Below are 17,314 nucleotides of genomic sequence, written 5' to 3' on the forward strand. Positions count from 1 at the left end.
CACAGCTTATTGTCATCCATAAACTATAATGCATATCCTATATTCATACAGTACGTATAGTATAATGCACCTCTAGACATATATGTAGTATAATTATTATTAATATTAATTTATATAGCGCCATTGATTCCAAGTTGCTGTACATGAGAAGGGGTTACATACAAATTACAGATATCACTTACAGTAAACAAACTAACAATCACAGACTGATATAGAGGGGAGAGAGGACCCTGCCCTTTCGGGCTTACATTCTACAGGATGGTGGGGAAGGAGACAGTAGGTTGGGGGGTTGCAGCAGCTCCAGTGATGGTGAGGCGGTGGCTCCAGTAGTGGTGAGGGGGCAGAGGGGATCATTGCAGGCTGTAGGCTTTCCTGAAGAGATGGGTTTTCAGGTTCTGTCTGAAGGATCCGAGTGTGCTTGATAGCCGGACGTGTTGGAGCAAAGAATTCCAGAGGATGGGGGCTATTCGGGAGAAGTCTTGGAAGCGGTTGGGTGAGGAGCGAATAACTGTGGAGGAGAGAAGGAGGTCTTGGGAGGATCGGAGATTACGTGAGGCAAGATATCGGGAGATTAATTCAGAGATATATGATGGAGACAGGTTATAGATGGCCTTGTTGATCAGTATTTGTAAATTGAATTGGATACACTGAGGGAGTGGGAGCCAGTGAAGAGGTTTGCAGAGGAGAGAAGCGGAGGAGTAGCGAGGAGAGAGCGGAATTAGTCGGGCAGCAGATTTAAGGATGGACTGGAGAGGTGCGAGGGTGTTAGCAGGGAGGCCACAGAAAAGGATGTTGCAGTAGTCGAGACGGGAGATGATGAGGGCATGCACAAGCATTTTAGTAGAGTGAGGGTTGAAGAAGGAACGGATTCTGGAAATATTTTTGAGCTGGAGGCGGCAGGAAGTGGAGAGAGCTTGGATGTGCGGCTTGAAGGACAGGGCAGAGTCAAGGGTTACTCTGAGGCAGCGGACCTCCGGTACGGGGGAAAGCGTGATGTCGTCAATTGTTATAGATAGGTAAGGAAGATCTGTGAAATGGGGGAAAGATGATCAGTTCAGATTTGTCCACATTCAGTTTGAGGAAGTGGGAGGAGAAGAAGGAGGATATGGCTGATAGACACTCTGGGATTTTGGACAGCAGAGAGGTGACGTCTGGGCCAGAGAGGTAGATCTGAGTATCATCGCTTTGGCTGTAAGTAGGTCGTTAGTAATGTTGGTCAGGGCTGTCTCAGTGGAGTGATGAGGGCGGAAACCAGATTGTAGATTGTCAAAGAGCAGGTTAGATGAGAGATGGGAGGAAAGTTCAGCATGCACGTGCTGCTCCAGGAGTTTGGAAGTGAATGGGAGCAGCGATATTGGGCAATAGCGGGACAATCCGGTTGGGTAGAGGGTTGGCTTTTTGAGGATTGGCGTGATTGTAGCATGTTTGAAAGCAGAAGGGAAGGTACTGGAAGTTAGTGATAGGTTGAAGAGATGGGTTAGAGCTGGGATAAGAGTGGTGGCGAGGTTGGGGAGGAGGTGGGATGGGGTCAAGTGCACAAGTGGTGAGGTGTGATTTGGAGAGAAAATGAGCAAGCTCCCCTTCAGTGATGTTGGATAAGGAGGTTGTGGGGTTTGGGCATTGGTCTGGTATACAAAGGGGTTGTGGTGTTTGAATAGTAAAGACTTGCCGTGTTTGGTCTATCTTGTTTTTGAAGTGCATGGCGAAGTCCTCGGCAGAGATTAGGGAAGTTGGAGGGGGCAGTGGTGGGCAGAGGAGGGAGTTAAAAGTATTGAACAACTGTTTAGGGTTGTGGGATAAGGAAGATACAAGGGATGTAAACTAGACCTGTTTAGCAGAGGTGAGAGCTGATTTGAATGCAAGTGTTGCTTGTTTGAGTGCATTGAAGTCATCTTGGGAATGCGTTTTCTTCCAGCGCCGTTCAGCAATTCTAGATGCTTGCCGAAGCTTTTTAGCGGTGTTATTGTGCCAGAGTTGTCTATTGATTTGTCGCATTCTGTTATGCATGACAGGGGCGACCTAGTCGATGGCTGATGCAAGAGTGGCATTGTAGAAACTAGTGGCAGTGTCTGTGTTGTGGAGTGAGGATATGGACAGTGGTAGTGTGACGAGGTCAGCTTACGCTGAGTCGATTTCTTTAGCGTGGACCCTCAGAGTCGTGGCACCCACCCACCTAGGGCGACCTGACCTTGTGAGGAACCACCCCCTATACAGGGAGTGTCAGGGGCAAGACCAAGGGGGTGAGCCACCACGACTCCTGGAACCAGACGGCCGGCTCAAGTAGACACTAGGTACGAGTGTCTGATGACAAAGGACGTGCAGGAAGCAAGACAAGGCAATACGTGAATTCAAGGTATCGTCATTAAGGCAAATTCAGGATAACATTAAGTGCAAAACGTGATAACAGGCAAACACAGCAAAGTGCGTGCGTGGCACACCAAGGTCCATGGCATGGTACGTGCCAGAAGGTAAGCCCGGTTACTGGCAAGGACTCGATGACATCGGACAGCTGTCAAGGATCAGGGCAACAGGCTGCGGACACCAGCTCCGGACATCAGGCCGCAGTCTTCATGCTTGCAATCTATGGCAGTGATGGCAGGTTCCGGGAATCCAGCAGGCAAACCAGGGTACAGGCAAGGAGGCACAACAGATCTCCAGACATGGTGCGTGTTAGGGAACATGCTGAGGTCCAAGGCAAGATTCCAGGCAGGGTGTGTGCTAGGGGCACACCAGGGCAAGGTGCAAGGTTCGTGTGTAGGGGACATGCCAGGTTCAACGTGCAAAGTACGGTGCGAGTGCAGGGGACACGCCAGGGTTCAAAGTTCAACATATGAGACAGGGTGCGTGTGTAGAGACACGCCAGGGTTCAAAGTCCAAGGCAAGGTCCTGCGCGTGCTGAGGGACACGCCAGGGTCAGGGTACAAGGCAAGGTCCTGCGTGTGCCGAGGAACACGCCAGGGACAGGGTTCAAGGCAGAGTCCTGTGTGTGCAGAGGGGCACACCAAGGTATAGTCTAGGACCTGTGCGTGCTAGAGGGCACAACAGGGTACATCGCAAGACCTGCGCGTACTTTTACAGAAGCACGGGGAGGTATGCCACGGGGCAGGCAAGGGCCTGTGCGTGCTAATAGAGGAGCACGCAAACACAGTGCAGAGACAGCGTGGGTGCAAGGAAGCACAGAGAGCATGGCTGGGGCACTGGCTAGCTGGTCGGGCTGCAGCACAGACAGGCGGGCAAGACTCCAGCGAACCCGGCTGGGGCATAACAGGCGACACAGCTGTCACTGACCGACGAGCACGGCTGAGGCACAAGCAGGCGGGCATGGCTAGGGCGGGCCCAGCTGAGGCACAAACAGGAGGCTAGGAAGGCCAGGCGCATGCAAAGAGCACACGAAGAAACAAGGCAAAGCAACGCAAGAAACAAGGCAAGGCGAGAAACAAGGTAAGACAAGGTACAGGGCAAGGAGCAGAACGTAGGCAGAAACAGAGTCAGGTCAGAGCGAGAACAGACCTAGCAGCGGAGCATAGGCCGAAGCCCAGAGCCGGGTCAAGGGGGAGACCTTGAAACTAGCCCCGAAATGTGCCAGAGAGCACAAAAGGTAAGAGAGGAGGAATGGTGCCTGTGCCAGGAGGCACAACAGAGCACCATAGGTAAGAGCAAGGAAGAACAAGCAAAGACAGAGAACATAGGAAGGACCAAAAGGCAAAGCATAGCAAAGGCAAGACATGGCAAGGCAGAGAACACAGGAAGGACTACAAGGCAAAGCACAACAAGGACAAAACATGGCACAAAGGCAAGGCACAGGACAAGAGGCAGAGTACAAGCACAGAGCGTGTGCAGAGACGCACTACAGGGCAGAGTGCAGGGGCACAGAATGCAGAGAGCGACCGAGCAGACCAAGCAGCCATGCAGGGAAGCAACACGATACTCAGGCCCCGACCATAGGAAGGGGCGGTCTGATATAGCGCATTAGCACCTGCACTTCCGGTTCAGGACCAGGGGAGAACTTCCGGTTCAGATCCTCCAGGATCAGAGAGCGTTGCTAGATCAGACTGGGCTGGACCATAGAGAAGGTCACATGATCAGGGGCTCAACAAACACTGAGAGGTTAGCTGGGTCAGGCAGTGCTGGAACATAGGAAAGGTCACATGATCAGGGGCTCCAGGAATACAGAGAGGATTGCAGAATCAGAGCAGAGACAGATGGTTACCTAGCAACGGCGTGCAGCCATGAGGTAAGGCGCGCGTGCACAGTGCTCCTGGCATCTTGCAGCACAACAGTCACGAGGTGCGTGTGCACACTGCTTCCAGAGATCTTGCAGCATGAGACATAATGGGCATGAGAATTCAGTGCACGTGCACACTGCTCCAGGGGTCATGCGGCACAACAGACATGGCGGGCATGACAGGCATAACGGACATGGCGGGCATGACAGGTAGGATAGAGTTAGAGAGTGTCTAGATGTGCAAGGTTTCTGTGGGGGTGCGCGTGTTGCTGGACATGGGTGGCAGGTGAGGAGGACAGGGATGAGAAAGTGAGTAGATGGTGGTCAGATAGAGGGAGAGGGGTGGTTGTGAAGTTAGTTAGGGAGCAGAGACAGATGAAGACCAGGTCTAATGTGTGTCCGTCTGTGTGGGTGGCTGAGGAGGACCACTGAGTAAGTCCTAAAGAAGTAAGGGACCTGGAGTTTGGAAGCTGCTGACTGGTGGGTGTCAATGGGGATGTTGAAGTCACCCATGATGATGGGAATGTCAGCAGAGAGAAAGTGAAGGATCCAGGTGGAGAATTGGTCAATAAAGGCAGTGGTGGGATCTGGGGGTCGGTATATGACAGCCACTTGGAGGCTGGAGGGAGAGTAGATGCGGACAGAGTGGACTTCAAAAGAGGGGAGGACCAGGGAGGGAAGAGGTTGGATTGGGTTGAAGGTGCAGTTGGAAGAAAGGAGAAGGCCCACTCCTCCACCATGTCTGTTGCCAGGGCGAGGCGTGTGGGTGAAGTGGAGGCCGCCGTAGCATAGTGCAGCAGGGGAGGCGGTGTTGGAGGGTGTCAGCCATGTTTCAGTGAGGCCAAGGAAGGAAAAATTGCGGGAGGTAAAGAGGTTGTAAATCACATGGAGTTTATTGCAGATGGAGCGGGCATTCCAGAGTGATACAGAGAGACGGAGTAAGGTGGTGTGCGTCAAAGGCACGGATTTGAGGTTGGAAAGATTTCGGGTGTTTTTTTGGATTGGGAGTGATAGAAGGGGTTAGTAATGGGAGGTATGAGCTGTGGGGGTCCAGGATTGGGAGATATGTCGCCAGCAGTGAGGAGAAGCAGAGAGAGGCAGAGCAAGTAGGAGGAGGAGAGTGGGACACATGTATGTTATTAGGAGCGATCTGAAGTTGAGGAGGAGGTCAGGCGGGGAGGCAAGAGGGAAGGAGAGATTATTACTTGGTTAGAGGGTGCTGGGGTCTGTGGATAGCGAAGGAGAGTCAGGAGTAATGGAGGCAAAACCATTAGAGCATATTTCAGCATGGTAAAAGTAAGTGTGGAGCTGACAGAAAGAAATTTGGTATATTTAAACAGAGTTTTGGTGTACCTTCTGGTCACTTCTGGCTCATTTCTGGCATACTTCAATTGTTATCCTTATAATGCCATCCTTGCAATGGCAGACCAGGGTCTAGGCAGACCAATCTCTTAGAATTTTTAACAGCTCAAATGCACATCAAACAGGCCCAGGTGTGATCAGGAGGGAGGAGCATAAACAATATAGAGTCACTGCACACGCTGGTTATGCTTAATGTGAAGTAAATTTATTGCTTGACGGTGAGGAAGCGACATCTAACGACGTTTCGGCCACATCGGCCTTTATCACAAAGTCGCCTTTTCAATTGAATGTAGGGTCTGTTTTCACCAAATCGATAGTGTCACTGCTAGGCATAAATGAGTTGATAGCATATTCAGAGTTGCCGATAAATCCTGTTCCTTGAGGAGGTGGTGGACTGGTGAATATGCCACAGAATTATTGGTGGCGCATTGAAGTACGAAGTCTGCACAGTGGTGCCAGAGCAGTGTTGAGGAGGTGGTGGACTGGTGAATATGCCACAGAATTATTGGTGGCGCATTGAAGTACGAAGTCTGCACAGTGGTGCCAGAGCATTGACTCACTGCTCTGGCACCACTGTGCAGACTTCGTACTTCAATGCGCCACCAATAATTCTGTGGCATATTCACCAGTCCACAACCTCCTCAAGGAACAGGATTTATCGGCAACTCTGAATATGCTATCAACTCATTTATGCCTAGCAGTGACACTATCGATTTGGTGAAAACAGACCCTACATTCAATTGAAAAGGCGACTTTGTGATAAAGGCCGATGTGGCCGAAACGTCGTTAGATGTCGCTTCCTCACCGTCAAGCAATAAATTTACTTCACATTAAGCATAACCAGCGTGTGCAGTGACTATATTGTTTATGCAATCTTGGGACTATCCGTTCCTTTTCACTGGCACCGCGAACTCAAACTCTCTGGCCGAGTGCTAACCATCTACATTATCCAGGAGGAAGGAGCAGCAGGGACACTGCTTGCACACACAGGAGAGGATTAATTAGAAGTCAGGAAGGAAGAGAGAAAAAAAAACAGATGCAGGAGTGATTGGGGTTCAGGAAAGATGGGTGCTGAAGGTATTGCAGCCATGGGACATACCTGAGGATGAAGCAGATCGTTTGTCAGATTAATACCAATAGTGGAGCATAGTGACAACAACAATGAAGCATCTATAGCAGAGAGTTCTTCGTCTGGCATATTTCAATTGTTATCCTTATAATGGCATCCTTGCAATGGCACAGCTTATAGTCATACATGTAATATAATGCACAGCCCATAGTCATCCATGAACTATAATGCACCTCACAGTCATCCATATAGTATAATGCACATTCCATAGTCATTCGTATGGTATAATGCACCTCATAGACATATGTGTAGTATAATGCACAGTCCATAGTCATACATGTAATATAATGCATAGCCCATAGTCATACATGTAGTATAATGCACAGCCTATAGTCATACATAAACTATAATGCACATTGCATAGTCATCCATATAGTGTAAAGGTCCCATTACATTTAGCGATGCACCAGCAATTCCGACAACGATACGACCCGGTCAAGATCGCTGGTGCATCGCTAAATGGTCGCTAGTGAACTGCCAAACAGACAGATCTCACCAGCGATGCAGCAGTCGGCGGTCGTCACTTACCTGCCACACGCAGCGAGGGTGACGTCTTCCGCCCGCGTCCATGGAGTCGCTCATCGGCGCCGGCAGGAAGCCGACGACGAGAAATGGACCAGGACGATCTCGCGCGATCAGCGATATCCAGCGGGGAGCCAGGTCGGAGGTAAGTGTCACATGTAGCGAGATCGCTAGCAATATTGCTGTTGCATCACAAAATCGGTGACGTTTTAGCAATATCGCTAGCGATCTCGCTATGTGTGAAGGGAGCTTAATGCACAGCCCATAGTAATCCATAAACTACCGTATAGTGCATATCCCATAGTCATTCAAATAGCACAATGCACCTCATAGTCATACATGTAGTATAGTGCACAGCTCCAAATCATACATGTAGTATAATGCACAACCCATAGTCATACATGTAGCATAATGCACAGCCCATAGTCATGTATGTAATATAATGCACCGCCCATAGTCATGTATGTAATATAATGCACAGTCCAGTTAGGCTACTTTCACACTTGCTTTGTTTTGCAGCACGTTTTTCCTACAAAAAAACGCATGGAAAAAACGCATACAAATGCTGCGTTTTTTTCAAGCATTTTTTTGAGCATGCATGAAAAAAACGCAGCGTTTTTATGTGTTTGCGTATTTAGTGCGTTTTTACCGCGTTTGCATTTTTTCCAACATTAGTTGGCCCCTCACACTAACCCAAACCATGACTTTACTAACCCTAACCCTTAACCAAACCATACCCTAACCCTTAACCAAACCATACTAACCCTAACCCTTAACCAAACCCTACTAACCCAAACCCTAACCCTAACTAACCTTAAACCCTAACCCTTAACCAAACCATACTAACCCTAACCCTAAACCCCCTTAACTAACCCTAACTCTAACCCAAACCCTTAATTTCCATTGTCTAACCAATGGTCAACAAAAAAACGCATGCGCAAAAAAAAGCATACATGAGCATGCCAATGCGCACATATGCGCACCCATAGACTTATAATGGGTGTCTTGCTGTAAAAAAACGCATTGCGCGCCCATGCGTTTTTTTGAGGCAAGTCGGACGCCCAAAAAATGCAACAGGATGCATTTTGTGCGCCTGAGCGCACACCACAAAAAAACGCATGCGCGTAAAAACGCATACAAACGCATGTGTATGCACACATAAGCGCATCCCATGCAAAATATAGGGAAAAAAAGTGCATGCCTTTTTTAGCGCTAAAATACAGCGCAAAAAAACGCAAGTGTGAATCGAGCCTAATACATGTATAATGCACAGAGCATAGTTGCATAGTTATACAGCTAATATAATGCACAGCCCATAGTCAAACATGTAGTATAATGCACACAGTATAGTTATCCATAGACTATAATGCACAGCCTATAGTCATGCACGCAGTATCATGCACAGCCCATTGTCATACATGTAGTATAATGCACAGCCTATAGTCACACAGTGGTATAATGGACATCCCATAGTCATACAGTGGTATAATTCACAGCCCATAGTCATGCATGTAGTATAATGCACAGCCTATAGTCATACAGTGGTATAATGCACAGCCTATAGTCATACAGGTAATATAATGCACAGCCCACAGTCATACATGTAGTATAATGCACAGCCCATACTCACACATGTAGCAAAAAGGCACAGCCCATAGTTGGTGTTGGAACTCTGGCGCTAACCAGATACCTAGAGTTAGGAGCACCCTAGTCTATCCCTGTCCCTCGATTACTCCTATAGGTGGAGACGCCGGGTTCTCGTGCCTTGCTATGCTCCTATATCTACCCTGATCTGTCTCCTCCACCCACGGTATTGGGAAGCTTAACTGTATAGGAACACACTAACCAGACAAACAAGGAATGATGGACAGGGATACATTAAGACACCAACTATACAAAATAGTAGAAAAATGGTAGGGGAACAAAAGTGCACAAGACCATCGAGTGATACCATTTTTGTTGCCAAGGAAAGTAAAGGAAAGGTGCTCACCTGAACAGGCTGTGTGCAGACAAAACTCCTATGAATACCTGAAGATAGCTGCTGCCGCCTTGTGACTGGGTGATAATCTCTTAAATGATAGCTGACCAATTTGGATGATAACACGATATCAGGCTGCACTGCTGTAATAAAGAATCCTAGGGACCAAGATGAATATCAGGGGACTTACATTTAAAGGGAATCTGTCACCCATTTTTAGTGATATCATGTAAAGATATTCAATTGTGCGTCACATAAGGATTCTATTAGGACTTTTGATTCTCCCTGACCCCGCACCTTTAATACATAAATACTTTTTTTATCTTGGTTGAGATGTATGTAAATCGCCGCGATCCAGTCCGATGTGCGGGGCTTATTCACCTCCCCCCTCGGCTTGCTGAATGTAATCTTCATCTGTGGATATCACAGATGCGGTAGTTTTTCCGTGCTTGCGCATTGAAAAGGCCTCTGGTGCTTGTGCAGTATGCTTTGCCCAACTGTGGGCAAAGCATATAATCGGTATTTTTCAGCGCGGTCTATGCCCTGGAAGTCTTCACATGCAGGACATTCTTCCTAGACGCCGGATGCATGATGAAAAATACCAGCGCATGAACATTACGTAAACGCAGGAAGAAGAACTAAGAAATGCGTAGAGCAAGACAGGGAGGGGGGGAGAAGGCTAATAAGCCCCGCCCATTGGACCGCACCGCAGCGATTTACATACATCTCAACCGAGATAAAAAAAGTATTTATGCATCAAAGGTGCGGGGTCAGGGGGAATCAAAAGTCCTAATAGAATCCTTTCAGGGCTTATTTACAGCATTCTATAATGCAGGACTGGGCGCCTCCCATTTTCTTGCAATGCCGCCCACCTGCTTGTGTCATGGCTCACCGGCATTGCGCTCCTGCGCAGGCGCACATCTCTGCCCTGTTGAGGGCAGAGCAAAGTACTGCAGTGTGCAGGCGCCAGGAAAGGTGAGAGGCCCAGCACTGCAGTAATTTGCGCTGCCCTCAACAGGGCAGAAAATTACTGTGCAGGAACACGATGTCGGGGAGCGATGAAGAAACGGGAGGGCGGCATCGCAAGAAAATGGCAGTGGCCGCATCTTATTGTGGCCAAAACTGTTGACAGATTCCCTTCAAAGAGCTGTAATTCTTAATCCTTACTTAGGATGTGAATACCCTCAAATTAAAGCTGAGAGTCTGCACTTTAAGTCCATATTGATTAAATAAATGTATCTTGATCTTGAATGTGCTTGGTAAACAGATAAAATGCCAAAACATGTCACTATCCAAGTATTTCTGGACCTATCTGTAGCTCATTGGAAAAATATTACACTGCTTCATACATGCTACATGGCGTATTGACACTTTATGATCGTTTTACTTTGCCTGTAAAGAAGCTTTACGGTGACATGCTGTTCTGTCCTCACTAATGAACCAGAATTCATGTAGCTTATTCAGGCAGCTAAACAGCTATACTGGGGTCCAACAAGGAGACTGAAGGTTGAATCTGTGCTTTATTGAACGTAGTGGTATATTGATGCGGTGAAACTACAAACAAAACATATATATACAATCAGTACTGGGTTCATCAGGGATTCATATACAACATAATACATTAAGAATCAACGTCTGCACTACTAGCTGAGCAGGGGAGAACTAACTGAGCAGGTTGATCTGAGACAAATTAGATACAGAAAGCATGTTTACATACCAGTGATGCTGACACAAGGGGAGGATGTTAAGGACGGCAGAACACGCTAAATAAAAATATAAATAAAGCGTGTTCGCCGCCCGGGGTCCACCGTGCGGTAGGTGACAAAACTGCTGCTGAGAGAGGCAGAGCACTAAGGTGGTAAGTGTACAAGGTTGACTGCACCTAGTGCACAAGAGCAAGCTCTGTTGCACACACAGAGCTGCAAGCATAATCATATGTTGCAAAAGCAGACTTTCACACACAGAGCTGCAAGCATAAACACAAATACAAACGCTGAGTCTGTTAAAACTGCACAGAAGCTCAGTGACACAGACGTGGTATAAGGTCACAGGAGTCGCCAAGAATGACGGGACAGACTCCGTCTAGACCTACCGTTAGACGTCTGGTGCAGAGGCGTTGCAACCGCAAATGCACACTGTGCTGCAACTGCAGCGCGGCAAGTATAGAGCCACTGGCAAGGCACTGCCAGAAATGCTGGCGCAATGCAGGACGCTTTAGCTGCTGCAATGGATGAGGCTTGAGCGCGCTGGCGCTAGCGCTGCTACTGGCTGACCCAATCACTCACACATTCGTAATAACCAAGGAGTGGGATATTTAATGAGTCAGTCACCAGTCCAAGCATCCGTCATCAAACATACAGCAGCAAGTATGAGAATACTAGCGCATGGCGGAACGGCCATGCGCACTTTTTATAGCGTACGGGACCTGCCGGAAATCCCCAGAGCCCTGAGCATAGCCAATGGAATCAGGAGCAGGACCTGAGCACCTGACTCCCGAACTCCAATGGGAGCTCATCCCATGAGCATGCTCAGAAGAAGGGACGAAGGAATTAGCCTCTGGAGACAAATGTGAGAATCTGGATTCCTGCATAGGCATTGTAGAAACCAGATTCCTAACATTACCCCCCTTCTAGGGCCCCCCTTCCTGAACCCTCCGACCCACCAGCCTGTGCCCGACAGTGGCACAGACCTCAGATTCACCCAAAAGCGAGTCTGATGTCCTAGTAGGTGAAGCTGAAAACCGGGACATACGGACGGTATCAGTGGAGGTCAGGTCGCCAGGTCTCAGGAGGGATACCCGGTTGATAATCGGAGCAGAAGATTTAGGAGACCGCCGCCGCGTATCGACGGCCGTCGCCACACTCCATTCGGGGAGACTGTCCCGAGCACAATGTGCATGCCCGAATGAATTTTTTGATGTCCCGAGCTCTATGGGGCCACCAATATGCTCCGGCCATGAGCTTCGAGACCTGCATGTAGCCTCGGTGGTGAGACGCATTGGACGCATGCGCCCAGGCGAGTACCTGAGCCCTAAGATGAGGAGGGACAAAGGTCACGACAACCGGTTCGGACTCCGACCATTGCGGGGAGCTGGCTTCCGGAGAAACCGCACATACGTGGTGACAACCGCAAACAGATTCCTGGTCTGCGTCCGTATTAAGATCGGTACGAGACACCTCCATGGGCTCAGGAGGTAGAACCTCTGGATCAAGTGGCTCCAGCGGCTCAAAGAATTTGGGAAGCGGAGTACCCTTCCGTTTTGAGTGAGCACGCTCCAAGCCGCGCTCCGAAAAAAGGAGGTCAATACGCGAGATGGAAATCAACTCTTCCAAGGTAGTAGGAATCTCTCTGGTAGAAAGAGCATCTTTGACATGCTCCGCCAACCCTCTCCAAAAGACAGGGATAAGGGCCCTATCAGCCCACTCCAATTCAGACGCCAGTGTCCGAAAACGTACGGCATACTGGGTCACCGAGAGGGATCCCTGAGAGAGTGCAAGTAGCTGCAAGGAGGTGTCGTGCGTGACCCGGGGGCCGAGGAAAACCTGCTTGATGGCTATCAGCAGGTGCGCTGCGGTTCGTATATCGGGATCACCACGCTCTCCTAATGGCGTAGCCCATTCTAGAGCCTTGCCCGACAGTAGGGATATAATGAATGCTACCTTGGCCCGTTCCGTAGGGAATTGTGCAGCCAGCAGCTCCAGATGGATCGAGCACTGGCATTTAAAACCCCTACAGGAGGCGCCATCCCCAGAAAACTTATCGGGCAACGGGAGGCGGGTAACTGTCGGCGCAAGGGTGGACATGGACAAACGCGCTACTGCATCCGTTAACGCCTGTACGGCAGCATCAGTAGCTTGTGCAGCTAAGAGAGACCTCAAGAGCTGCCACCCAGTCGCCGAGCTGCTTAGCGCATTGCAACAGTTGCTGCTGATCTGCCATCTCCAGCCAGACCCTGGCACTAGTATTATGTTAAGGACGGCGGAACACGCTAAATAAAAATATAAATAAAGCGTGTCCGCCGCCCGGGGTCCACCGTGCGGTAGGTGACAAAACCGCTGCTGAGAGAGGCAGAGCACTAAGGCGGTAAGTGCACAAGGTTGACTGCACCTAGTGCACAAGAGCAAGCTCTGTTGCACACACAGAGCTGCAAGCATAAACATGTTGCAAAAGCAGACTGTTTCACACACAGAGCTGCAAGCATAAACACAAATACAAACGCTGAGTCTGTTAGAACTGCACAGAAGCTCAGCAACACAGACGCGGTATAAGGTCACAGGAGTCGCCAAGACTGACGGGACAGACTCTGTCTAGACCTACCGTTAGACATCTGGTGCAGAGGCGTTGCAACTGCGAGCGCACACTGTGCTGCAAGTGCAGCACGGCAAGTATAGAGCCGCTGGCAAGGCACTGCCAGAAATGCTGGCACAATGCAGGACGCTTTAGCTGCTGCAATGGATGAGGCTTGAGCGCGCTGGCGCTAGCGCTGCTACTGGCTGACCCAATCACTCACACATTCGTAATCACCAAGGAGTGGGATATTTAATGAGTCAGTCACCAGTCCAAGCCTCCGTCATCAAACATATAGCAGCAAGTATGAGAATACTAGCGCATGGCTGGACGTCCATGCGCGCTTTTTATAGCGTAAGGGACCTGCCGGAAATCCTCAGAGCCCTGAGCATAACCAATGGAATCAGGAGCAGGACCTGAGCACCTGACTCCCGAACTCCAATGGGAGCTCATCCCATGAGCATGCTCAGAAGAAGGGACGAAGGACTTAGCCTCTGGAGAAAAATGTGAGAATCTGGATTCCTGCATAGGCATTGTAGAAACCAGATTCCTAACATTGGAGAGGAATCAGATGCTTCCAGAATGCAGGCTGAGAGAAAATGGAGAACTGGAGGGAAAGTGGGGGCTGGACTAACCATGATCCTTTGCAAAACTTACTAGGTTCCTTGCAACCTTCCCAGAATACATTGTGAATGGAGGGAAAGCAAAACGAAAGTAAAACACACAGTAACACTGCGGTTATGACTGGTCACTAGATGGAGCCCAAAACACTGTAAACATTAAAATCTATGGAAAACTGAGCATTCTGTATACTCTCAGCAAATCACTGTATATATAAACAAGCAGACAGTCAAAGATCATGAATTAAATGTCAGAGACAGAACACATGCCATTCAGTATAGTTGTCATATTAGTCCAGTACTTCTAGACAACAAATTGTATGAAAACATATCCAGGTGAACATACATGTGGTGCAACCTGTGCAGCGGCACAGGAGCCAAAGAGACAAGGGAGAGCATCTCCACCTCGAAAGCAGGTGGAATTGTGCATTATGATGAGCTATTGGGCTGCAAAGGGTCCATATACTGTTCTTGCCCAGGAGCTCTCCTGTCTGTGCCCACCACTGACGATATCTGGTTACAGAATTTGTTTGGATCTGTGAAAAACCAAATATGTTCTAGATTTTTCCTTGATTAAACAAATGTAATATAATATTTATAAAAAAATATAGAAGTTGTCCTAATTTTATTTCTGTTTGTTACAGGGAGATCGTATGTGGCATTTTGCAGTCTCTCTGTTCTTGGTAGAACTGTATGGAAACAGCTTACTTCTCACTGCTGTTTATGGACTTGTGGTTGCAGGCTCTGTGCTTTTTCTTGGAGCTATAATTGGAGACTGGGTTGATAAAAATCCTCGCTTGAAAGGTAATATATTTTCATTAAATACACATGTGTTTGCATTGTATGTTACTTTACCAATTTCTGTTCAGTCAGAGCAATATAACAGATCTGTAAAGCCTGGACCATGATTGGATCGCTATATCTCCTAGGCGTAAATGAGATGGCTCATGTAAGAAGACCAGCTGTTGAATGGATGTGTGAAACTGGGCCGATGGCTGAGGGCTGATGTTATATTTCTGGGAAGGAGCCAATAGCCATGAAGTTTTCCAGGCTATTAATATCAGCTCACAGCTGTTTGCTTAGCCTTTACTGACTAGTTTACAGGGGAACCCCAGAAAAAAATTGACATGGGGGTCCCGCTATAAAATTGAGCCAGCAAAAGTGAGGCAGACAGCTGCAGGCTGATATTAATAGCCTGGGAAGGGGCCATGTATATTGGCACCTCCCCAGGCCAATTCTGGCACTTAGCCTCGCTCTTCCCATTTGCCCTGTAGTGGTGGCAAGTGGGGTTCATATTTGTGGGGTTGATGTCACCTTTGTATTGTCACGTGACATCAAACCCACAGATTAGTAATGAGAGACATCTATCCATTACTAATCATTTAGTTACATGGTAAATAAACACACCGCCAGAATAAAGTCCTTTATTTGAAATAATCACACAGACTCCTTTATTGAATCTAAATTAACCATACTTACTGAACGCCTAATTCCTGATGCCCTCGTCGCCTGCAACAAAAATAAAATAATAAATCAACATATAATACTATCCTGTCTGACGTTGTCCATTTAATACCGAGTGTCCCACAGCGATATCACGTGTAGAATAGTGACCACTCTACTTGGCCTAATCGGTAATCGTTCCCCATGAGAGTTCACTGGAGTTCATGAGCTCAGAAGCCCTCACTTATGACTCTACTGTTGTGAGAACTTTCTCACGCAGCGGTGCTGTAAGTGAGAGCACCGGAGCTGATCAGCTGATGTACTCTGGTGAACTCTCACGATGGCTCAGTGATGGCTCAGTGATGGCTCAGTGATCGCAGGAGCGATTACCTCCTGTAAAGTGTATCGCCGGTGGCCGGGTGACATCGACGTGGGACACAGTATTAAATTGACTACGGCGGAAAGGGAGTATATGTTGGTTTATTATTTCTGATTGCTTGCAGGAGACGTGGGTGTCAGGGATTAGGTGTTCAGTGAGTATGTGTATTGTATGTGATTATGTCAATGCTTTGATGATGTTTTATTTTACAATTGAACTCAGGCACCAGATGATGTGGCTATTCTCGCATCATCAGCTCATGCTGTCTCTGTTATAAAGTATGTGACTGCAGACAACATAGCCGGATGGGTGTAGTAGTTCCATCAGACGACGCCCAAGTACAATCACTATGGGCTGTTCGTCGCATGGGTACACACACACACAGACAGACGCAGAAGCACACACACACAGACACCCTCAGGCAGAAGCAAGAGACCTGCAAACAGACGCAGAGACCTGCAGACAGATGCAGAGACCTGCAGACAGACACAGACACAAGCAGTCAGACACAGACACAAACAGACACCCGCAGACAGACACAGACACAAGCAGACAGACACCCGCAGACAGACACATATTCTCCGCTCACACATATTCTCCGCTCATACACATATTCTGCGCCCACATCATCATTTCCTTTATGCGTTTTTGGCAGCAAATCTGAAGCAAATACGCAGCAAATTTGCAAACATTTTTACACCTGCGTTTTTGCTGCAGATTTTACTGACTCAATGGAAGTCAATGGGTGAAAACGCTGCAGATCCACAAAAAGAATTGACATGCTGTGGAAAATAAAACGCTGAAAATAAGGACGGAAATTTCCCGATCATGTGCACAACACTTCAGGATTGCCATTGATTAATCTTGCTTTAGAAATCCATTGCGTTTTTGGAGCATATCCGTGCGGAAAAAAACGCTGCGAAAACGCAACAAATCCACATCGTGTGCACATAGCCTAATAGTTCCCATTGACCACCATATCACATACATAGCCAATAGCTTTTGTTTTGGCCAAAAGACTTTTTAAGCCACCACCACGACAAGGAAGACTCTTTTGGCAGGGCCCTACTCTAATGTGTCACATACAATTTGCAAAATGATCAATAATACCACATAAAAGGGACAAATACCTCCACACCATGACCATATCACATATTACCACCACATAGTGATCGAATACTACAATACTGATCATTAATAAAAAGCCGCATAACTAATATTACCATAAACTCCATTAGACACAGGAGCTCTGTAAAAAGTATACATTGTATAGTGTAAGTTTACAGGTAATACAGGGACACACCAGTGACATTATACACAGGAGCTCTGTATATAGTGTCAGCGTACAGGTAATACAGTGATCACCCAA

The 17,314-nt window shown here is 47.9% G+C and overlaps 1 protein-coding gene across 2 annotated transcripts in view; it reads left to right on the top strand.

The window, feature by feature from the left end:
- SLC40A1 (solute carrier family 40 member 1) overlaps positions 1–17,314 on the top strand; it is a 161,668-nt gene that overhangs the window by 42,726 nt on the left and 101,628 nt on the right. For both annotated transcript variants that reach the window (XM_073558123.1, XM_073558122.1), the window contains exon 3: positions 14,768–14,927. In XM_073558123.1, the coding sequence (XP_073414224.1) occupies positions 14,768–14,927 (160 nt within the window). The remainder of the gene's footprint in view (positions 1–14,767; positions 14,928–17,314) is intronic.

This window comes from Dendrobates tinctorius, unplaced genomic scaffold (genome assembly GCF_039654945.1).
Source record: "Dendrobates tinctorius isolate UK_male_01 unplaced genomic scaffold, ASM3965494v1 ptg000254l, whole genome shotgun sequence".
In the NCBI taxonomy this organism is placed as follows: Eukaryota; Metazoa; Chordata; class Amphibia; order Anura; family Dendrobatidae; genus Dendrobates; species Dendrobates tinctorius.